The sequence below is a fragment of the Echeneis naucrates genome, chromosome 21 (genome assembly GCF_900963305.1).
Source record: "Echeneis naucrates chromosome 21, fEcheNa1.1, whole genome shotgun sequence".
NCBI classification, from domain to species: Eukaryota; Metazoa; Chordata; class Actinopteri; order Carangiformes; family Echeneidae; genus Echeneis; species Echeneis naucrates.
The window spans coordinates 20,323,947-20,347,763 of NC_042531.1; the positions used below are offsets into that span (position 1 = coordinate 20,323,947).

At 42.4% G+C, this 23,817-nt stretch overlaps 1 protein-coding gene across 4 annotated transcripts in view; it reads right to left on the reverse strand.

The window, feature by feature from the left end:
• The window catches only part of dpp10 (dipeptidyl peptidase like 10), a 228,194-nt gene that overhangs the window by 114,476 nt on the left and 89,901 nt on the right, over positions 1 to 23,817 (reverse strand). For 3 of the 4 annotated variants that reach the window (XR_003842333.1, XM_029529723.1, XM_029529725.1), the window contains exon 1: positions 4,286 to 4,597. The exons of the other annotated variant lie outside the window; for it this stretch is intronic. Coding sequence is in view for 2 of the 3 variants with exons in the window: in XM_029529723.1 (XP_029385583.1) it covers positions 4,286 to 4,342 (57 nt within the window). In the remaining variant the exon portion in view is untranslated. Of the gene's footprint in view, positions 1 to 4,285; positions 4,598 to 23,817 lie in introns of those variants that run through there. 4 annotated transcript variants of the gene reach the window in all.

Genomic DNA, 23,817 nt, shown 5'->3' on the forward strand with positions numbered 1-23,817 from the left:
ACACACACAAGGTCTGACTGTCTGACTTTTTCTAATTCCTGTTATCTCAAGTTTTACCACAGTCTGTCCCTTGTCTGTGTCACAACTGATGACTCAAACTTTGTAATTGCCTTTTAATCCTTTCGAGGATAAAACATGTGTCAGCCTCAGTTAATTTGGGGCACCGGTCGCCTCTGGGTACAGAGGACAGTTTATGACACGAAGGTCACAAGAGTGAATCACCGTACAGGGCTGGAACATTTAGGACAGAAAAAGCAATACGGAAGCATTGCTTTCACCTCCTCCTTTTAACATCCCCTGCCTTTGACTAATTGCCTGAGCAGAACAAGAGCAGAGGAAGTTCAAAATGTTAGATTAAATCTCAGGAAGAAAATAAGTATAAAAAGTAAATCATTCATCTGAATCCGTTTCACTCAAGTTCTTTGTCCACAAAGTACATTGTGACTAATTACATGTGTGACATTGTCAAAAATGCTCCAACCCCTATATTCAGAAAAAGATGAGATCAGATGTGCTAAACTTGTTTGGAGGACCTTACAGTCCATCCATACTGAGACACAACCTGAATTTAAATATACTTCTTAAGGATTTACTCCTATATCCCTTCATAAATGAAAAAAAATCATTCATCATAAATCAGAATCATATCAAAAATCCTACATTTTCTTAATCCCCTCTTCAAAAACGTCCTCTGACCAGTTCAATTGTGACTGACCCACCCCAAACATAAGGGACCAAATGACCTTCATCATGTCTCATTTCAGTTTTTAAGGTGACCAGATGGAAATGGAATATCCAACATGGACATCAGTCATAAGTTCTTGGTGACAGGACTTCAAATCACTATGTCCATTATCGTGACTATTTCGTCAAACACACACAGCACACCTCTGGCGTTCCCTGTTACTTGGGTGCTGGGATAGTTTTGTTTGTTGCCATCATCACTGAAGTGCATCCAAACCACGTACAAGGCATTCCTTTGTAGGTAGGAGCTGAGGGTTGAGGTTCACATAGAGCTTTCCTCTAAAACCATCTTATTTGACACATACAAATCAGTCCAGGTTGCAGACTCATAAACAGAGACATTTTATCATTGTTTTTCTAAAAATATCACAGGTCCTCTTCACAAGTCACTTTTGATGACGACTTTGTGAGCTCTATGTATCCTGTGTGCTACTAAGGGCCCTGTTACATTAGCACCTCTCCCTCTCAATAACATTTTGTCCTCCCCACCCTCTTCCATGAATGTCTTTAAATCAGTTGAGCATTTTTAACCTTCCTTTGCCCTCTCACTTCCTCTACGCTTTACTGCCCTCACATTGGCCTCTAAGTTCTCTATTGCTTTCCCCTTCTTTCACCTCTTTCCTTTTCTTTATAACCCACTCTGAGGCCATAGTGGAGCCACAGAAGCAGTACCCTGGGCATTTTCTCCATCAGTGTGATTTACAGTTTCCCAGGCCAGAGGATCACAGTTAGTGAAACTGCACCTCTTACTCACAATACGGTAAGTATTCCTTTCTCCACAGGCTTGCCCTTTGTTCTGAGCTCGGACAACAAAAGCGCCATTAATAAAATGAAGGAAGACATTCTATCAGGACAGGTGATAAGTCTAACACCCTATTGGCTGCATGAGGCCTGGATCGGCCATGGGGTCAGTGGCGCAGGTCAACCTTCCAGTCAGCTTATGTTATGTCTGCGGTTACAGGAGGCAGTCACTCAGTTTGAGACCAGACAATGTCAAATGAGTCGGTTTGTTCTCAGCTCTTTCTTTCAGTGGATCTAGGGAGTGAGCTTGGCCACACTGTCCATTTCCTTGCCAAGAGAGATTGTGTGTGCCCATTCAGCACTGGCTGACTGGACTCACATGCGCTCTGTATTTAGATGAGGAGAAGCAGGAAAAGTTATGATCACTAAAATCCAGAGTGCGGTCCTTCTGTCTACAAGGTTTGTTTTAAAAAATCTATTTGTTTCCTTCGGGCTGTGGCCAAATAAAATATCCATATAACAGAACCTATATGATGCATCTGAGAAAGTTACAAATAAAATGCCCTTCAGACATAAAGACATGCGGACCAGCAGCAATCACATCATCATCATTTTCAGTTTTTTTCAGTGAAAATGTCATTATAGGCTTACAGGGGGCTGGAGCCAACTACAGTGAATACTGTTGAGGGCAGGGTTTATACTCTACATGTCACCAGTCAATTGCAGAGCTGACATAGTGAGACAAACAACCATTCATGCATACACACCTATAGGAAACTAACTGCCAGTTAACCTGCGTGTCTTGAGACTGTGGGAGGGAGCTGGAGAAGCTGAAGGGAACACACACAGGAAAACATGCTGGCACCGCATAGAAAGAACGCAGGCCCAGGGTTCGAATCAAGAAACTTGTTGTTTGTTAGCTACAGTGCTAACCACTGATCCACTGTGCTGCCCTTAAAAATGACTCTTATGACCAAAATAATCACAGTCTGACTTTTTTCAACTATCCCCCTATCCTGTGACTGTGGACAGGTCAGTGTTCTATACCAGGTCTTCCACCTGCTCGTTTGTCTACAGATAAAATATCAGAAATCTCCATGCTGCAGCATTCTAGATCTGTACTTCAGTTCCCACCAGTGTTATTTGTTTGGCAAAAGTATTCATATCACTGCTTTGACCTCTGACAAAAAAAAACCTTTCAAGCCAACAGCAATGGACTTTAAGGAACAAACAGACAAGAAAAAGTCAACCCTCCACCATGCAGAGCTCAGGTCTCTGTTTCCCCTGTTATTTAAATATCCCTCAGTGTCTCTCTGCCCCACTCCTCTACGTCTAAATCCCTCAGTATGGTCATGCAACTTTGATGAAGAGTAACCCTGTTAAGAGCCGGCCAAGGAGCTCTGTATACGGAGAGTCTAGGACAGTAATAGCATTCGCTCTGCTGAGGCACCGTTCTCATCCCGAACATCTGCAAATGTGACATCACATGTTACGCAATAATTCTCAGCTGACTGCCTGACATTGGGTGCTCAAATATTTACAGAGGCTTTCAGACCGTGCATACTCGGCCCACTGCACTGCACCGCCTAGTTCAGACACCGATGCCTAAATCATTATCTTTTATTTCCCCAGAGAGGAACATCTGACAACTTAAAGAAAGAATGAGCACATCAACACTGCCACAAGTGCAGCTGTGATCACGCAGCACAGCATCATCACTATTTCAAACAATTAAAAGCAGCTCACACATTAATCCAACAACATGACTCTGAAAGGGCCCGAGGGCCACTGAGTCTCCAACACAGAGGAGGGAGCAGGGCCTCGTGCAATCATATGTCTGCCACATCTCATGAGGCTTTCTGATATCCTAGGCTAAGGAAAGTCAATTATGAGGCCGAGGTTTTTGATTTCTTAGAATAAAAGCGCTGCAGTGGCTGAATTCAATTAAGGGCACCCAGAATATATTTGGCCATCTCTCAGAGGAAGATGAAATGTGCAACATTCTGGTTGAGCAGAGGTTAAACGTGCCTGGAGGACTGAGAACATTTACTGAAGAGAAATAAATAACTGATGACAATGCACCATCAGTGTTCAGGGTTATTATTGTGTCTTCCTGATTTTTGGCGCAAACATAAGTGCGTGGATGTCAAGTTTCAGACGGTGGTCTTTGCAAAGAGTCAGAGCTCATTACAGTGCACGACGCGAGCAAGGTGCGCGAAACAAGAGCATTTAACCCCTGCGGTGGGATGACAGAAGCATTAGAGGCCAGCAAGGAACGAAATGCGCATATTGCTTCCTCTTTTACTCAATGATTTTCCACTACTGGACTGTTCTCTTCCAAGGGGATGGGGTGTGTGGAAGGTGTGTGTGTGTGTGTGTGTGGGGGGGGGGGGGGCTGAATTACAATGCACCCTCTCTCCTTCACTGACTCTGCACGCATCCATGGCTTTAAGCATTTCAGTGACAGCTGACAATGAGCTCCTAGCACGGCTGCTGTTTTTAACACAGGTATGTGCCCACCCCCCACAACTTGTATCACCCTCTCTCAGTAAAATCATCATGTGTGCAGAAAACTGATGCCGGTGGAGTCTCCGATCGACCACAGCGTCTGTCCACATCTCACACTCACACTCACCCCATCGGAGAACATCGGAGCTAACCAGTATATGTCACTGTTGTGTGTGTGCGTGTGTGTGTGTGTTGACCTTGCAGAACACGTTATTCAACAGAGTTTTAGCGCAATGCACAACGTAAAGTGCAAGAAACTTGCAGATCAAGTGTTAAGAATCCGGTTTCCCACCTCATCCTGCTGCGGTTGATTCGGTCTCTGATTCGGCTGCTCCTTGGTCGCTGTCATTGTAAACTCCTCGTATGATCAAACTTGGCTCAATCGTAAAGAAAATCGTCCGTTTTTCGCGGCGAGAGAGGGCAGAGGAGAGGGGCGGACGCGTCGTCCTGTCAAATGCGGAATCTTACAGAGGAGCGGAAGGACAGATCCGTCACGATTGACTATCTGCGAGGTCTTCGAGAGCGTCTGACGAGCAGCCAACGCAGCCTGTGCGTTCACATCCACCCCCCTCACCACACACCACACACTACCACCACCAAAGGGAGGAGAGTTTTCGGACACGCTCTGTGTCGAACTGACAAGCCGAAGTGTTCTCACATTTTACCTCCCCGCAACTTATCCGGTACTGTATGCGTGAGGAAGTGAGGGGCCCCGCAACTCTCTCCCGCCGTCTCCTCTCAGGGATGGACGGTATTTTGGAGGGTGAGAGGGATATAACAGAAGAGGAGAAGGAGGGGGGAGGGGTGCTGAAGTAGTCTTGTGATGGTTTCCCGCGAGGGTGGGGTGGCAAGAGGGGAGGGGGGGGGGGCAGGAAGTGTTGGTCCTTGCAGACCGGTTCGGGTCCACCCACAGCTCACAGAGTCAGCTCAGATCCAGCAGCCGAAGCCGAGCGGGGAGCTGTCCGCTGTGCTGAAAGGAGCAGGCGCGCACACAGCACAGCTCCACACCTTCAGTCCGCTCCGAGAAGCCACAATCTGGGCCGGCCACTCTCTTCTACAGAGGCTTTTTGCTTGGCTTTAAACGAGGGGGTTAAGCAGTCAATAAGAGGAGGCTGTCTATGCGCGCAGGGCCGAAACACAATAGCATCGGTGTTTGGGGGGGCTTATCGTGAGATGACACCTATGAACCGGCGCTATATCAAACTTAGGCCGGGTTTAAGACCAAGCCCCTATTTACTGCAGCTGGATGCTGGAATGATCCTGAAGGAGCCAGGGAGACCGAGGCGGACTGAGGCTGAGGCACCGAGACTCGTTTCTAACGCTCCCGCCAGACAACAGTCGATATTTTATTTCTGTCTTTTTGCAGTGAAATACCACGCTTACTGTGAGACTACACACAGACACAAAAGTATGGCGACACACCAGTTAAAAGTAAGTGCAGTTGCCTTTTAAGTAAAGTCACTTTACTTGCCCCTCTGAGAGGGAAACTTTCTACATTTATTCAAAACACCAGCTTCCAAAATATAGTGCTGAGAAAGCATAAAAAATTTTTACTGCCATCCATGTGCCAATATACACTGCATTGTTACAGGATATACTGTTTATTAAACATCAAGACATGGACGGGAGGTCAGTAATGAAACATAAATACAGGAGTTTCACTCATGGTGACCTTTGTCTAGCTACAACCTCTCACACAACCATAAAAAACGAAGACTTGGCAGCATTTATAAAAGGGCCTTTCTATGCAGGCACTGGTTATTTTTTAATCTACTGAAAAAAAAAATGTTGATGTGATTTTTGTTGGTGGTGTCAAACATACATGAGCCTTTAAGTATGGAAAATGTGATTTACTGGCACTTCTGTAGCGCCACGAAGCTCATGGTGCTAACAATGGACAACCATGGTGCAGCACAAACAGCTTCTGCTATGTGGATGCTGCCACATCTAGAAGGGCCACATCGCAATTTCTATCACAATATCTATAAATATCATTGTCTACATTGCAGTCCTAATTTAGCACACAGGTACTTACACTCAGCGATGTGTGCCCTTAATTTGTTTAACTTCCAACAACTGGAGCATGAAAGTGTTGAAATTAAACATATTGTATTTTATACAATATTAAGCCCATGCTCCAGTTATATAAAAAATGCACAGGACAGAAGCAAGCCACGGGCTGTGGTCAGCTTTTTTTAGTTTCTATGGGTGTATTTATTTATATATTGAGGTTTTAAGCACATTTCTGTTGGCAAGACTTTAGTACTTCCACTCAGGTAAAATTTCATTCCAAGTCGGGAGGACCAGGCACAGTAGCTGACTTTGTGTTCGAACATCAGTAACTGTAACTAACTCTGGTTGTTTCTGCCAGATCTCACAACTGTTGACGCACAGTGCCCACGTTTGTCTACTACTAATAATCCCCACTTGGACGTCTACTACAGAATCACACATTATGTGAGTTAATGTCAAATACAAAGAGTTCCACTGTTACAGCCTACGCCACTACTGGGTGAGTGCACTAGCTGGGGACAGATGTAAAAATGATACAACTGGTTCTTCACTGTCCAATTTTTTGTTAAGAGCTTTACTGAAGAATAAAAAATAAGCACTATTGAATAATCGGAACAATTTAAAGTGGAAAAAAAAATTACATATTTCTTCTACAACTTTAAATGTACCAGCAAAATATGTGTCTATCTGTGTGTTGATATCCACATCATTGAATTAAAGAAACACTACTTTAGGTTTTGTGAGTCAAATGATTGTCTCTACAACACAACGACCACTAGGTGAAAATACTTGTCGATTTTGTTGTTTTTTTTTTGGTGATAAAATAAGGCTGCTCACAGAGACATTGCATTTCTCCTGTGTGGTTGACAAGAAAAAGGTGTTGGGAGATACTGATGACAGTAGTTCTCTTCTGAATGGTATAGTCTCCTTATCACAGTATGGCATGACAGTACGATTGTGTCTGATTTCTAAACTACAGGCTTTATTTAGGGTATGGGAACTCAGCATACTTTCCAAATAACATCTAGTTTTCAAATAACAGCAAGAGGCAACACACATGCATTAAGAAGCTTCAGAATGAAAGTTCAGAAAGCAAAATGTTTTTCAGAGGTGCTTATTTGTTCTATTTGTGTTCATAGATCTCCTTCAGCACAACCCACTGCTCTAGGATTTCTCCTGCATGTCACATGTTTGGGAAAAAATGTGCATCAACTGTGAGGATTTTTGATTAGATATATTTATGTGAGCACCAGCAGATTGGCAGCTATGCTTTCTGAGTTTGGGATTGCTGCTTATAAAATACAGCTAAAGCAGATGACAGCTACGGGTCATACGCTATCATTCCTCCAGCTCCTGATTAAGCATTCTTATCAGATATTACTGTTAAAGATCAACCCCATTCTGCCAATTACACTTTAAATCACAGCCTCGGCCTCAAAATCCAGGAAAATAAGTAAAACAAATAAACCAAATTCAATCACTAAGATAACCACAAAACAATCCCTCATTTGGTATTTTGATGATGGTGGGGGCGAGCACTCTCTAACATTTAAATAATTCAGATAATTTCCATTCAGCGACCCCCACAACCCCCGATTGGAAGCATCTGCATTCAAATGCCTTTCATTTGTCAGCCAGCTGCAGGGGTGAGATGGGATCTCATTTGACAGGAATGGAGTAAAATATAGCAGCATTGAAAACAAAGCAAAAACAACAACAAAAAAAACTTGGCTGCTTGTATTATAATAAAGGCAAAAATCGATGCATGCGCTCCACTTTGTAGACAAGGGTAATCAATCCACGTTGAGAAATGAGTGCTGCAGGTCAGCCTGGGGATCCGCTCGGTGCTGCTGTTGCTCCTGTATTGTTATGAGAGGCAGACCTTCTAATTTAGTTAGCACAGCTGTGCCTCTCTAGCAGCAGCACTTGATCTGATGTTCATCTTTTTTCTAAGCTCTTATAAATGGATGTGTAGAAAAACATTATATTTATTTATATATTTAAACATATTTATTTATGTATATATTTTCTTGCACTTGCAGTTGCACAACTGTTGCAGGCCATGCAGGCACTGAGACAAATACTCCAGGTCAGGCTCTTGGTGCCCCAGTAGTAGGCTATGTCTACCAGTCTTGGAAGCTTTAGATGCTGTTCTTTGTTGATTTCTGTCCTTGCTGGAGCACTAGCTCAATTACAGATAAAATGTAGCTTCTCTTTTGAAGCCATGTTTTGACATCTAAAATGACAGCTTCATCCATAACATCAGCCCATTTACTTTCTACTTTCCATTTGGCCCATATTCAAGCAAAAAAATCCAATGTTTACAGTTTTTTAACAGTTTTATACTAAATATGAAACTGTTAATGTTAAATAGCTTTATTTAAAGCTAAAAAAGTCCCAAGTAACAAAAGTAATGATTCTAACTTTGGTGATAATTTCAGAGGGCTGTGATGTTTGGAAGTTATGAGATGGCTTTGTTGTTCTATTACAGTGTGGAGGGGTAGGGTTAGGGTCAGGGCCAGGGAGCATGCTCTTCTTTTCTGGCTGATGCTGGCAGAGTGCAAACATCCCCAAATCCAATAAAGAGTAGGCTGCTGCTTAGCTTAAGCCATGATAGCATCTAGCGCACAATGGTAGAATAATACCTAGCAGATGTGATAGCTGTGTGTGTGTGTGTGTTTTAAAGCTAGCCTGTAGCTGCACCTCAAACCTCTCCTCCCACATGTAGCACAGTATCAGGAGCTTAATGAGCCAACTGAATGCACTTTTGGTAATTACTATTATTTCTACAGCTTCTGAATGTTGCTTTTGTGTTAGCTTTTGTAGCTGAGGTTACTGTCCCCCTAACTAATGTTAGCAAAGTTCCACTGATGGATTATCTTTCATTCATTACGGCTATAAAATGTTGTATATCATGTATATTTAGTTGGTGCTCAGGCAGGAATAATGAGACAACAGAGAATTAGTTGTTGTATAATGAAGTTTTGACATCAAACTGTAATTCATTATTTCACGATAGATTGTTGTTCTTCTGTCTGGGTTTAGTAGGTCTTTCACCTGTTAGATATTAACTTGACTTGATTAACGTTGAAAGCTAAGTTGTTGCAGTAATTTTTTTAAGCGCATTCAATGCGAGTCTTGAAGAACAATTTCCAGGCATTACTTCACCTATATATCATTTCCACATACCTTATCCCTTCACGCCACTGTACTGCCAAGAGAAATAGCCGGTCTACTCTGCTACAGTTGTCTGGCAGCTTTCGTTGAACAAGCATCATAATGTAGCAACATGCACCTTGGAAAGAGCAAAGCTTGCTAATTATTGCAGCTTGTATAAAATTAATTATTATCAAGTTCTCTAAAAACTGATCATGGTTCTTATGACAAACATGGACACACACATCTCAGAGAACCTGCTCTGTCATGCCAATTAGCTGTAATTGCACAGAAGCTCGCCAAACAACCAGTTGGGTGTGACTTTTTTTTTTGTCCAAAAACACCACTAACTTTTGAAATCAGCAGTGAAGTTTATGCTGAAACTTAACTTATGGTTCACCAGTGGCCTCCTGGAAAGACTGGGTGACAACCGAGTAAGGTCGGTGATGCTGGAGACTGGAACAGACACAACAGGTTAGCAGCCTAGTGTGTAGCACTGACAAGAGATAACCATTCTTCCTACAAATATTTAAGATGATATCTCCAGAGTCTCCTGAGAGTGGGAGGGGGATTGAGAGACTCAATGGGATGGTCACACTGGTAACGGCCTGGATAGGAAATTCGACTATGAGACAGCTCAAGCAAACTACGCTAACTGGGGAGGGTTTCTCAACCAGATATAGAAACATCAGAGGGCTCAAGATACATCTCCCTGACTTCCTGAGTCTCCCCAGCACCAGAGTCCAGGCCAAGAGAGTCCTTTTCTATCACCCCCTATCCATTTGTTGAGGAATGAGTGAATGAAATGGTTGACAGGAGCAGTTCGACAATGACCTAGACAGCATCCTGGAACCAGCTCTGTAAGGTCCAGTCCACAGGAAAATTGAATCACTCACAACCTTGCCAAAGCAGAGAAGGAAACCACAATCACCCCGGGCAACGGAACAGGAGGGAGAGAGAGATGCAGTGACTCAGGAATGAATTAAAAGCACTCAACAAGCTGTTCAAGGCCAGCGCTGCCTCTGAGAGGGAAGATAATAAGGACTTAAAAGCCAAGCTGCAAGGACAGCCGTGTAAGCTTTACATGGCAGAATCCATTCACCAGCAAAGGAAGAGTAAAGAGAGAAGGTGAGCACAGTTTGTAAGAGATCCATATGGCCTCACAAAGTCTCTTCTCAGCCAGCCTAAGTCTGGCACACTGACCAACCCTAGGCCATGGTTAGTTTCAGGCACTCTGGGCCCAAGTAGTATACCATTTATGGTATACAAGAAATGCCTGAAACGTCTGTGTATGCTGTGGAAAATTTTGAGGGAGATCTAGGCCAAAGGCACTATTCCATTAAGCTGGCAGCGAGTGGAGGGATGTTTTGTCCCAAAAGAAGCTGGTTCTTCCACAATTGCACAGTTCAGGGCAAGGCGGTTGACGCAGAACCACTACATAAACACATCCACCCAGAAAGGAAGTGCCCCAGGTATTTTATCCATGATCACCCAGCTGATTCAAGAGGCCAAACAGAGGAACAGTTGTCTGGCTAGATCTTGCTAATGCCTCTGGATCTATCCTTCATGAACATCATCCAGCTTGGGCTCAAGCATTATCACATCCCTGCAGCTATTCAAGCATTGATTTCCAACTCTTCAGGAGGGTTCAAGCTCAAATTTGCATCAGTCAATTTCGCAACCAATTGGCAGGAACAGCAGAAGGGAAATCCAACAGGGTTAACCATCTCCCAAACCCTCTTCATCATGGGCATGAACCTGCTGATAACAGCAGCAGAAATCGTAACTCATGACCCTGTGCAGCATCATCCAGCTGGTCTTGCAGGGTTTCATGTACAACCTAACATTAACAACGGTGTTTAATGTCCAGGCTTCCATGTCCTGAAACTGTTGTCTTATGCCAGTGTTGTCTCGTCATTTCCTGTTTTATTTTGAAATTCCTACTCTCCTTGTGTTTTAGTTTGCTTGCTCTTCCTCTTGTGCTAGTCTGATTGTCTTTCCCCACCCTGATTGTTTTCACCTGTCCCCCATTATATCTCCCTTTGTCTTGTGTTAGTTTATTGGCAAAGTGGTTCTAATGCATCACTGAACGATGGGGTCAATGTTGCAGAAACCGTGAAGGAAAAAGCGAACTAGTTGGAGAAGCTCAATGGGTGAGGGCTGTCCGGCAAAGTAAAAATCTGGTTGTACCAGCATAGACTTCTGCCCAGGTTCACCTGGAGCCTCACATTCTCCGAATTCCCCATATCAGCTGTGGACAGCATCAAGAGGAAGACCAGAGGTTGGGAATTCCCCCAAGCTTCTCTTCAGTGGGCCTCTACATTGTTCTGGACAGCTGCAGCTCCCTTTGCCAGAGATTGTGGAAGAATTCAAGATTGCAAAATGCTTGTTAAGCATGAGAGACTCCAAAGAAAACCGCAGGGGTCACAACAAGATCTGGCTGAAAGTGGGCAGCCAGCGCACCCATAAAACAGGCAGTGAGCTCACTAAGACTGCCTGACATTGTGGGCAACGCTTGTGTTGGACAGCAGAGCAGTGGAAAAAGCTTCCCAATGCACTTGAACAGTGTGGGATTTGCCAAAGCACAAGATCACATGGGCAGTTGTGAAGACAAGTGCCATACTGTATCTCTTTCTTCCTGTGTTCTGTGTACAACACCCTCCCTATGCCATCACATCCACACAGATGGGGATCAGCTGAACTGCAGGCTCTGTGGCAAAAAGGGGACACTGGCTCGTGTATTGACTGTGTGCAAAACAGCTCTTACCCAAAGCCGAAACAGATGGTGTCATAAGGTGCTCCTGTCTCTTGACACTTTAGAGCGGAAGAGGTGCAAGAAGAGGCCAGCCAGCACAGGAACAAAGTCCATCACCCTCATCATGGAAGGAGCCAGGTCTGTGTCAACAAGGAAAACAATAAAGATCAGCTTGTTGCAAGCTGCCAGCTCCTGGGAGATGAAAGTCAATGGGGGGAGAAAACTGCAGTTCCTGGAGGTGGTACACACAACACTTCATCCTGACATTGTGCTGTGCAGATAAGACCATAAGACCATCCTCATCAAGCTGACAGTGCCATGGGAGGAGGGCACTGAGGAGGCCCATGAGGAGAAGGCCTTGAAATACCAGCCTCTGATCCAGGAGTGGGAGGAGAGAGGTTGGCAGGCATGGCTGTTAACAGTGAAGGTAGGGTGATGAGGCTTCACTGCCAATTCATTGTGGCGGTTGCTGTCAGCTCTGGCGCTTGACAAGAAGAGCAAGAAACAAACTCCTTGAAAGGTGGAGGAGGTTTGTTGGATTTGGAGAAAGAGAGAGGAGGAAAGCTGGAAGCCAGGAATGGTTCGGCAGTGATCTGGCCACCACTGCCAACCCACCAACCGGAGAGTGATGTGGTTTGGGTCAAAACTCTTTGTGAAATTATGACATCTGCTCCTGGCTGAGAGCTACGGTCAGCTACATTGGTAACTGTTGAAAGTACTGGTGAGGTGTATGCTGCAGCTTGTAAAAAAAAAAAAAAAAAATCAAGTTCTTTTGGAACAGATCAATGTTCTTTGCACAGAAGCTCACCAAACATGACGTTTTGGACAAACACGTCACTCATGTTTATTCAGGGCATAAACTGGCTGATATTGTAATCAAATCCACTAAAACCAACTTACAACTGAAATCTGTGGCTCTAAAATTTGGAATCTGAGACAGATCCCAGCCACAATAAAAGGACCACAAATTTTATTATTGCTCATGCAATATCAGATGCTGTGAGTGCCTATTCCCTGGCAATCACATCACCAAAACCACCACTCCTTGATATCAGCTTTAAAAGAAAAAACAGGCAGTTTCCTCCTCAGAGAACACAGTAAATCCACTCAGATTTCCAACACAGTGACAACGTGGAGTAAGCTCCCTGTCAACTATTTCACAAGACTAAGAGAAATGCCAGTGGAGGACCTTCACACTATTCGGGTAGTCTAAACGTCTTTCTTACCTAAAACACTCATGCTCAAATATTGTCCTCCTGTGTTTGACCTGCTCCACCTACAGAATGTCAGAGACGTGAAATAATTATAAAGCAAACACTGTGGAACAAATGTACAGCATGGGGTGGTCATGTTTGAAGGTCAACAAAAGTGTTCTGGCAAAGGCTTTGAGGCAAAAAAGCAAGGAAATAAAAATCTGTTCCATTTTGTGTGGATGTACATTATTGGAACTCTTATTAGCATAAATTCCTCTTGACCTTTGCTTGTCTGCACCACTTTCTGAGAAACACTAATGGAGTTTGCCTTGAAGAGGGAGTGATGCACACGCTAGATATGCTCAGATGGTCTTCAGTGGATTGTTTCATCTAAAGGTGAAGATTTTTTCTATATTGGTTAGCCTCCATGTGCATCTTTTGTGTTGAGGGTTTCTGTTGAGGAGATGTTCCTGTTCTGGGGTTTACAATATTAATGCATTTTTCACTCATGGTGAGTGACTGAATTCTTTACACACAGACGAATATATTTCAAGGGTTTACATCTTTTAATTTTTATGATTATAGCTTACATCAAATGAAATCCCCAAATTCTCAAAATTAGGTTATTACGTGAGACCAGTTTACAAAACTCTTCCTCTTGACAGTATTCCATGGATTCTCTGAGGGGTTCAGGTCAGGCCAGTTTGGTGGTCTGTGAGGTGCAAGGATATCATGGTCCTTGGAACCAGCACAAGGGTTTCGTTCCTTGTCAGAGAATTCAACCCCCCCAAACCACCACTGGAACGTGGATTCTGTGCCTCTTCCTCCAGACTCTGAGAGACTGATTTCTATGTGAAATGCAAAACTCACTTTCATTTGAAAAGACAATTTAGGGCCACTGAACAACAGTCCTTAGCCCAGAGAAGAAACTTCTGAAGTTGCCTCTGGTTCCAGAGTGGCTCGACACAAGGAATGGGACAGTTGTAGAATGTTTCCTGGATACATCTGTGCGTGGTGGCCCTTGAAATCCTGATTCCAGCTGTAATCTATTCTTCAGTGTACTTTGTTTCCCAATCCTCTCGGAGCTGGGATTATGTCTGTTGCTTGTGCATATTTTTCTACCATATTTTTTCCTTCAATTTAACATTCCATTAATGTGCTTGGATACAGCACTCTTTAGTAGACAGCAGACAGCCTCTTTAGTATTGACCTTTTGTGTCTTTCCCATCTTATGCAGGGTGTCAATGATTGTCTTCTGGACAACTGTCAAATCAGCATTCTTCCCAATGACTGTGCAGCCTACTGAACCTGACTGAGAAACAATTTAAAGGCTGGCAAAACATTTGCAGAGGCTTTAAGCTAGTTAGTTGCTTAGATTCTGACACCAGGAGTCTCCAATATTGAACCTTTTCAATTGTCAAATCTTCTGAGATACTGAATTCTGGGTATTCTGGGTTTATTGGTTTCAAGTAATCTTCACATTTTCAGAATTTGGGGGTTTTCCTTTGCTGTAAGTCACAATAATCAAATTTAAAATAAATAAATTCTTGAAATGTATCAGTCTGTGTGCAATGAATCAGGTCAACAGACTCAACAGTTTACCCAGTGTGCATGTCTGTTGACTCTGGAGGAAGTCACTAAATTGAACCTACCTGGGGCAGATCTATTGGCATAAAGCAAAGCAATGCAGTAACAGTTAACTCAGAGCTTAATAAGTTACCCTAGAGTTAGGAATGTTGAAAAGTTGAAGCTCATAGAAAATAATTTTTGCTGTGCTGTCAGCATAACTTGTTTGGCATTGGATATCTAGGATCTAAGTAATATTATATACAGTGAGCGCTGTGACATTCTCTGAAAATTTTAATTTGAAATCTGTTGGGACATCTACGTTCTTCAGTGTGTTTGAAAACAAACTGTAAGTCACAGGAAATCACAAATTCACTGACTTTATGGGACATTAAAGTGTAACTAAACCTCCCAGGTCATACCACGTTTTCATACACTCCGAAAACTACACACAGTTTGTTTAATGCTGGTTTTTATACATTTGGTTTCAATGCCATTAATAACATTGATGTTTGATGATAGTACAGTCATAACATTTTACAGCCGAAAAAACAGTGTTAAGTCTCTTTCAGATTGTACACACAGGATTGTATCATTGTAATAATGAAGACTATCAAAGAAAAAACATAGTTAAGACAGTCTGAATCTTAGAGGAGACAGAAAGAAATGAAGAGGAAGGTTGACATCATCACCTTTTTACAGCCTAAAATCACCCCAATATCGGAAGATATTGGAATTGTTGTGTGACAGAAAAATTTTAGAAATGCCCCCAATAAAGAACATCACAAAATAAAACCACAAAACTAAAACAATAAATTAAAAGGACTCTTATCTTGACTCTGACTGTTGAGTCATTGACAAATGAGTTGATAATGTAATCATCATGACAGCCCTAACATGAGCATCGATCCCATAAATGCATATTTCCCAAAACAGTGCATAATAGAGACATGCCTACTCTCAATCTAATCTGTGGCTAAACTTAAGAAACATTTTTAACATATCCAGTAAATGGTTTCTTCAAAGTGTATTAGGTGAACTTTATTTCTGCTTAAATCTTTTCTTCTCTCTTCTAGACATATCCAAGTCAAGATGTGATGGCCCTGCACAGCCAAGACTGAAACCTACATGATGAAATGAGCTTTGGATTTATTGCTGTTATAGAAGGTATGAAAACTGATTGCTAGCAATATGGACTGGCTGTAAATAAATCTAACTATTGCACGGAAGTTTGACTTATGATTGACAGCTAATAAGAATAAATCATATTTCCAATTGCCTGACAAATAAAAATAAGATGAACTCATGTAACATGTTTATTTCAGTAGTATCTGCGTCAATTTGATGAGTCCTGCTGGTTTGGAACACCGAAACATGTCTAAAGATTTGGTTTTACAGAAAAAAAAAAAAAAAAAAATCTCGCTAGCTTTGAATATTTTTATTTAATGATTTAATTGTGCCACAAAAATTTTAATATGAAGTGTGTGTCTCTGCCACCCCCTTTTTGGGATCGCCTCACATGTGCTCTGCAAAGAACAATAGAGAAGCCTACATGTCCCTCCAACAGCCTGGGCCATAGTTGCCTGCCTGTTTGAAAACGGCGCCACGACCCCCATGATTCACGCCTAGGGTGAATCTGACTTTGAACAGGAACTGAACGCGGACATTGGCTGGATGCCCGGGCCTTCAGCAGGGGCTGCCGGTGACATCACACAGGTAAGAAAGACCCCCGCTGATGCTTTTTCCCAGCGCACCAGTTGCAGCAGAGAGCGGTCCCAGCTGTCTTCTTGACCGGATCGCCAAAGGGAGCAACCTCAAACGTTTGAATCCTACCGCCACAAAACCAAGGTCACAGTCTTCGACTCGCGGGACTAGCGCAGACTGTTGTGTTGTTTTTTTGTTTTTGTTTGTTTGTTTGTTTTCCTGTTTCTTTTTTTCCTCAAACCCAACGCAGACCGCACGCAATCAGCCGATCTCAGCTGGTCTGCAAAGACCAGCACGCCAACTTTGTTACCAGAATTCAGCAAACAAAGGACATAGTCTTCTCCCGTGATCTTCCCCGATGCCACCAAGGAACTCATCACGTCACTGTTGTCTGAGGAGCAACACGGATCACTTGACCGAGACGAAGAACGCGTTGCGGACACTCGAAGCGGATCTCACTCTCTCTCTCTCTCCCTTTTCTCCCTCACTTCGGGGGAGCGGAGCAACAAAACTAAGAGGCTTAAGTCTGGGCAGAGACAATTAGAATAGCGTGTATCTTGTTTTATTTGATATTTTGTTTTGTTTCTGTGGCCAGTGCCAAAGAACCTTTTATCTAAAGACCATCAGGGGTCAACCCCATCGGTGGTAAAAAGAAGTCAGTGAGAAATGAAGATATTCTCCCTTAATTCATGAGCTCAGTAAATGTTTTCCTAATGAAAACGAATCTTAGTCTCCAGTTTGAAGTCTTCATCAGTACAACAGGATGTTATTTATTTATTTTTTTTTTTTAAATGATGGTCCCATTTAGACGATAACAGATCATAAAGCAGGTTACACATTAGACTGCCTGGCTACTGTATGATTGACAGACTGTACCACCCAAAGAGGACAGATTACAGACCTGGTAAGATCCAGCCCTCACACCTCCTCAACCTTTTACAAATATGGATAGTCTCTCTCTTTTTTTTTTTTTTTTCAATTAAAAGCAGGAGGCTTTGAAACAGCAGCTGATAAACCATACTGCAGTGATACTTGGTCAGGGAGTAATTTGAGCCTGCGTTTAACAGACAAGACTTTGTAGCCTTTATTCCCTAACTTCCTGTTTCCTCATTTGTCATTTTACATTTAGCATTCCCCAATTCTACACAAAAAGTACTTACAGAACGTTAGAGAAATGAACAACAAAAAAATACAATTCTTCTGCTGAGAGTATAATACAGTAGAGTGAGTTCAAACTAGACTGTGTATTTCACACGATGCACAATTGATGACTCACATTTGCGGGATTTGTGTCTACTTATACAGCAGAGTTACAGTTACAGTGATTGCAGTGGGATTGCTGCAGGATCTGACGGTTATTCCTTTCCACTTCAAATTGAACTCAGTCTCCTCCACACGCACTCGTTCTGCAGCTTATTTAAGGTCCTTTGAACGAATATCACTCTCTGAGTTGTGCTTCAAATGTTACCATACCAAGGATTGTGAGAATAAAAGCAGTGGCATTAAAGCTAAGCAGGCTGGGATGACTAGCTACCAGAAGATCAAAGACTTTAAAAGATACGGGTTTAGAATTTTTTGCAGTACATTTTAGGTTTTTTTTTGTTTGTTTGTTTGTTTGTTTGTTTGTTTGCTTTTTTCCCCCCATTTTTCATGAAATTGTAAAAGAAAGGATGCAGTGTCCTTCTTAACACTCAATCTTAGGAGAGCATACCGCCTAGGGTTAGGCAATATGGTTAAAAAATTCATTCTCAAATTTGTTCACAGCAAACTCAATTCACGAGTTCAATCCCTTCTGAAAAACAAAGTAAATTGACAAAAAAAAATGCTCTCAAGCTACATTTTTTGGCAGGGTGTTTCCCTTCTAGCATTTGAAAAAAAATAAAAAATGTCAACTTTGGGTTGCAAGAATGACATTGACAAGTTCAACCCACTCTTAACTACATGAGCCCACGGAGAGTGTTGGTGGCAAAGGTCAAAGACAGAACTAATTTTCATTAAAAAAAATTGTCCTAAACTACAAAATAATATCAATCAATGAAATCAATTTATCGCCATAATGCCAACCCAACAAAAAGAGTCTCACACACCACTGCCTGTGTGGAGACTCTACAGGGTATGATGTAATATAATGGATAAGTTGAAGTGTGCGTTATAAGGCAGGGTGAAACGCTTTAGTTTAAACTACTTATCAGAGTTACGTACTGTGTGTGGGTGGAAATGTGTGAAAATTAGTGAGGAAGAGAAGGGGAAGAGGGGAGAGAGGCAGGGAGTTGCCCTGGGGAGGTGTTTTGCTGAGGTGTCTCGCTGTTGATAAAGTATTTATGACCCTGGGGCAATTTAGTGCAGACATTCAGGAACTCCACACCACCAGGCCACTAATGAAAGTTTCATGACCACACTCCGCTGTGTGCCATTGTGGCTTAGCCGGAGCAACTCCACATTCAGCACCTCACATTATTACACCAACTACCAGCACTTGTGAGCATAGGAGGAATATTACCACCTTGGACCCCCGATAAATAGCAGAGTCAGGCTCCTTCCTTGGTTGGTTATTTTCACAGAGAGGAAATCAAATAAATCAAAAATTTGTCATTTCTGTTATCTCATGAAAGCGTCAACCTTTGGTGCTGATTGAAGTGCTTAGGCTCTGAGTTCAAAAGTAAAGTAAAGCAACCATAGCTGATAAATGTGGGCATTTTTTTCCTTCACACACTTTCTGATTTATTCCTCTGATCTACAGGACTGGTTCCAGAAGTATGTGATTGTGTGTGTGTGTGTATTGATTATTTTCTGTATGATCTACATTAATCAATCATCAGTCAGTGGTGTTTTGGTGCCGACTGACAGAGACAAAATATTTTTTTTTCTTCACCATCAACATCAGTTGTTGTAGCCCAGCACCATGAATACTGAAATTAAAATGGCCATTTTGCTCCAGAAAGTTCAAAGGATAGGTTCGTACATTACATGGACCAAACGGCCAGCAAGCGCTCCTTTCATCATCAGGATTTTTTGGGCAAAATATCACGTTCAGACATAGTTAGGAGTAATATATTTACGTGTGGGTAAATCTGCTACTTCAAAATACTTTTGACTCATTTTCCACTGCTAGTCAAATTTGTTTTTGTGTTTGGATTGAGGACGCACGCACACACAGAACCGACATCAACAACAGTTTACCATGTTAATTTCAGCAAAAGGAAAGTAGTGATAGAGACAAAGGTTAGCATTGGCATTGCCTCCTGCCTCTGGAGACAGCTCTTAGTGAGTAAAGAAAGAGGTCTGCTGCTGAATTCATATATTTTTCTTTGGACTACAAGCTGAACAGCTGTGAGTTATGCAGCAAAAACATAGAAATCCTTTAAGCAAATTTTGAAGAAATATGCATCTCAGAGGGCAGCATGTCGGCGTAGTGGTTAGCGCTGTTAACCCAAAATAAGAAGGTCGCAGGTTCAGTTCCCGGCCTGTGTTCTTTCTGTGTGGAGTATGTTATCTCTGTGTCTGTGTGGGTTTCCTCCTACTGTCCAAAGACATGCATGTCTAGGCAAACTGGTGACTCTAAATTAACCATAGGTTTGAATGCGAGCGTGAGTGGTTGTCCGTCTTTGTGTGTTGGCCCTGTGATGGACTGGTGACCTGTCCAGGGTGTACCCCGCCTCTTGCCCAGAACATTGGCTGGGGTTGACTCCGGCAGCCCCACGAGCCAGAAACGGAAAAGCGGTAGAAGATGGATGGATTGATGCATCTCAGGATTATTTATTTCATTGAAGAGAAATGCAATAAGCCTAATTGATTCAAAACATAACTTAACTATCTCTGACTGTCTTCTATGTCCTCCGAGGTTTGACTGGAACCATACAATAACTGTAACCATAAAATACGTAGGAAAGGTTCAATGTGGACTGACTGGGGTCCAAATACCAAGCATACGTCTCTGCAAGACAATACGATGTGCTCCAACCAGCAAATCCTAATTCCTTCATGCAATTTCATGCTGCAGGGTTCAGATTGCACAGCACCAAAGCACCCTACTGCTGACATTGCATTGTCATTCATTTTGCAGCCAGTGTAATTCATTTATTGCTGCTGTGTTGTCCCACTGTGCTAGCTGATATCATCAAGGGTGTGTCAGATGAGTTGAATAAAATCCTAATCAGGGTGTTGCCCACGCTGGGAGAAAGGCCACGCCAGTGCAGACTCTCAATCAGACACCTGCTAGTCCACATACTTTGATCTACAGGTGACAGACAGCACAAGTTTTATCATTGAATCTGGAGTCACAGCAACACAAGTGCATGTCGGGAGTCACTATTACTGTGAGGACACATTACTTCTCAATGTGACATATGTCTTAAAGATCCTGTAAAGCTACACTTCTATGTCTTCTCTGATTGTAAATCAGGCTTAGGTTCAAGAGATACAGGTTTATACAGTGAAAGTATGAAAGGTCTCAGTCCAATGAAATATACTCACAGCCCATCTTCAGAAATTGAGCCGTAAAACTGGCTCTCAGAATTTCTGGGATTATGCCATGTCAAAACAAAGCAGTCACTACTCTTAGCCACGCCCTCAAGCCCAACTGGACGTACTGTCCAAGCTTAACAAGATTTGGTTTCTCTGAGTGCTAACCTGAAACATGCTATATTTACATTGGATTGCTCAGTAAAGAATTGGCCAGAAGAAATCAGAAGAAAGTCTCAGATGCTTTATTCCATTTGGCCGACTAATCTATTCTTACTTGAGGTCCACAGAGAAGCCTGAGAAACTATACTGAGGTGGACCTGCAGGCATCCAGGCTGCCCATTCCTACTCAGCTGAAACCCTGAATCATTTACAGCTGAACAGACTGTGGAAACTGGAAAGTGAAAAGATTTCCCACAGGGATCAATAAAGTCCACCAGTCCACACTCCATGATAACAAATACTCTGCACTAAATCTTCAGTACTGAAGCAGAGTGCTGTACTCATCTTGTTAAAAGGGAAGACCACTGAATTGGTCAAAGCCGTAAGAAAATTGACGGAGATGCAGAGACTTGTTCGATGAGTCTCAGTAGACAGTGCAATACAGATTTCTATCCCACTTGTTGTATGAGTCGTACCAATATATTTCTGTTTCCTTTTGCTATTGAATTCAATGGAAAAAAAAAACAAAAACAACACACACATTAGACAATGACTTGATCCTCTGTATTCCTCAAAGGTCTGCTTTCCTAAACCTAAAAAAACACATGAACCACAATCACACACTGCAACTTATTTTGACGTTATTATTCCATTATTTTGAATATTAGACCACATGCACTGCTGCTGATACAAGACTATTAAGTGGTCATTAACTAGAGTTTTTTCCTTTTCCTTGCGTAAATGTGGGTGTGTGTGTGTGTAAGAAGGACCAGGCAGGGCAGAGCAAAGCATGGAATTACCCCCAGCTTTTCCATCCAACTATTGCAAGATTTCTAACCCTAGGTGTCGACCATATACAGTCAAGGTGCTGCTGTCCTGCCTTGCATGCTTTCCTCATCCGTGCCATGGTCAAACCTCAAGTGGTCTTCCCCGTTACTGTCTTTCCTACTCCAATGCAACTACCAGACCGCGGTTCCCAGACTGGCAACGTCCCTGGCTTTCAGCCTGAAAGCTCCCAGTTCAAAACCCACTCAATCATAGTCTTGTCTCAATTGTGTGGGATTGTCTGCTTTTAGTCCACTCCGTTCTAAACGTAACAGTGGATTCATTCACTCAAAACACAGCATTAACATGCAGTAAAAGCTTACTGGAAATGAAATACAACAGTATTTCACCTGTTGCGAAATACCTGACATACATAGAAATTTACAGTGTACATTGTGTACACAGTGTACACAACCAAACCAGTTTTTGAATTATATGTAATAACACGGTGATACTCCTCTGCCTAAGACATAATGAAGACAAATTATGCATGTATACTGCTAGTAGAGACAGAGAGTGTGATTTAAAATCAATACAACCTCTAGGTATTTGCAGAGGGAGGGGAGAGGTTTTGATAAGAAACTCCAGTCCTCCATGCATGAACAAAGACATTGGGCCTCATCCAAGTATGTAGCCCATCTGAAGCTTTCTGTATTCTCCCTCCTCAAAGGCTCGTTTCTGCCTTCTTCTCATCAACGGTCAGCAGAGAGAAGCAAGACTTAAGTTGCAGAGAGGATGGCGCTGAATGCCCTGAGGCATTCTTTGACATTGGGCAAAATTTTCCTCCAATTTACTGTAGAAAAGCCAAGGCAGCCTGCATGCAGTCCACAGGACTGAGATGCTGAGATGTTTTCTCTGCTGTAAAGTGAATGGGAAAGTTGGGCTAATAACTAAAGACATCCTGTCTATTCACACAAAGTATAAATAGGACGTTTGCTTTGTGAGGAATATGAATATTTAATTGGACATTGGAGCAGATTAAGTTGTAGCCTCAGGATAGTCGATCGCCCCAGCAGCCAGAGAAAGAGGAGCCTTTAGTGCAAAACAACAAGACCAATATGAACTAAAAAAAAGTGATTCTTGTCAAAAAGTCTCAAACACTTAACTAATAAAGTCAAGGCTGCTCCAGGCTGTCCCACTGTGAAATAGTGCAGGGCCCCTCTGGGACCTTTAAAGCCCTTCATGTTAACTTTCCACAGAGCTGAAACACTGCTTACTCACTGAGTGGAATAACCCTCAATTCAAAGAACTTCTAACACAAAAAAGGATGACAGGAAGTCTGTGGCATAGGAATGTGGGAATAGCACCACTGTTGATTTAATTGGATTCATTTTGAAGAAATAACACTTAACACAGTTTTTTTTAACCCTCCTATCGTCCTTGGGGTCAATTTGACTTATCATTCCAAAATTTTATTGTATTTTTTTTTTTTTTTGGCTTCATATTTCATGACTTTTCCTAATTTGAGGGGGACAACTAGTTATGTAAAAAAATATTAGAGTGATACTTTTTGCCGTACACATTTTGTTTGCATCAGTGTTCCTCTGGGGTAAATTTGACCTCAAGCTGTTTAGGCTGTGTAAAACATGTCTGTCTGTGTGTATAAAGCCTTATTCCAATGAGAACTTTTATTATTTGCACGATGACTTTTGATGAATGCTTTCTTGCGTTTCATGGGCTGTGTGCCGACAACATATGCTGAGCATACCTGCATCAAAATTTGGGCAGCATGTGATGCACAGTCCAGTTATGTTTGCAATTTAGCTGGACTGTGAGGAGAATCCTGAAAGAATCATGTCACGAGGGTTGGCGAAAGGACGTGATGGGCATAACATGTGATCACTTTTTCACTTCTTACTCCCTGGTCAAGAACCACAACATCTAGAATGTTACAAACCACAGGCAGGTGCCAGGTCTGTGGGGTGAGTGAGACTTTATGGTGACTGGCCACAAACTTGTTCCTAAAAAAGTAAATAAAAGCAAGAGAAA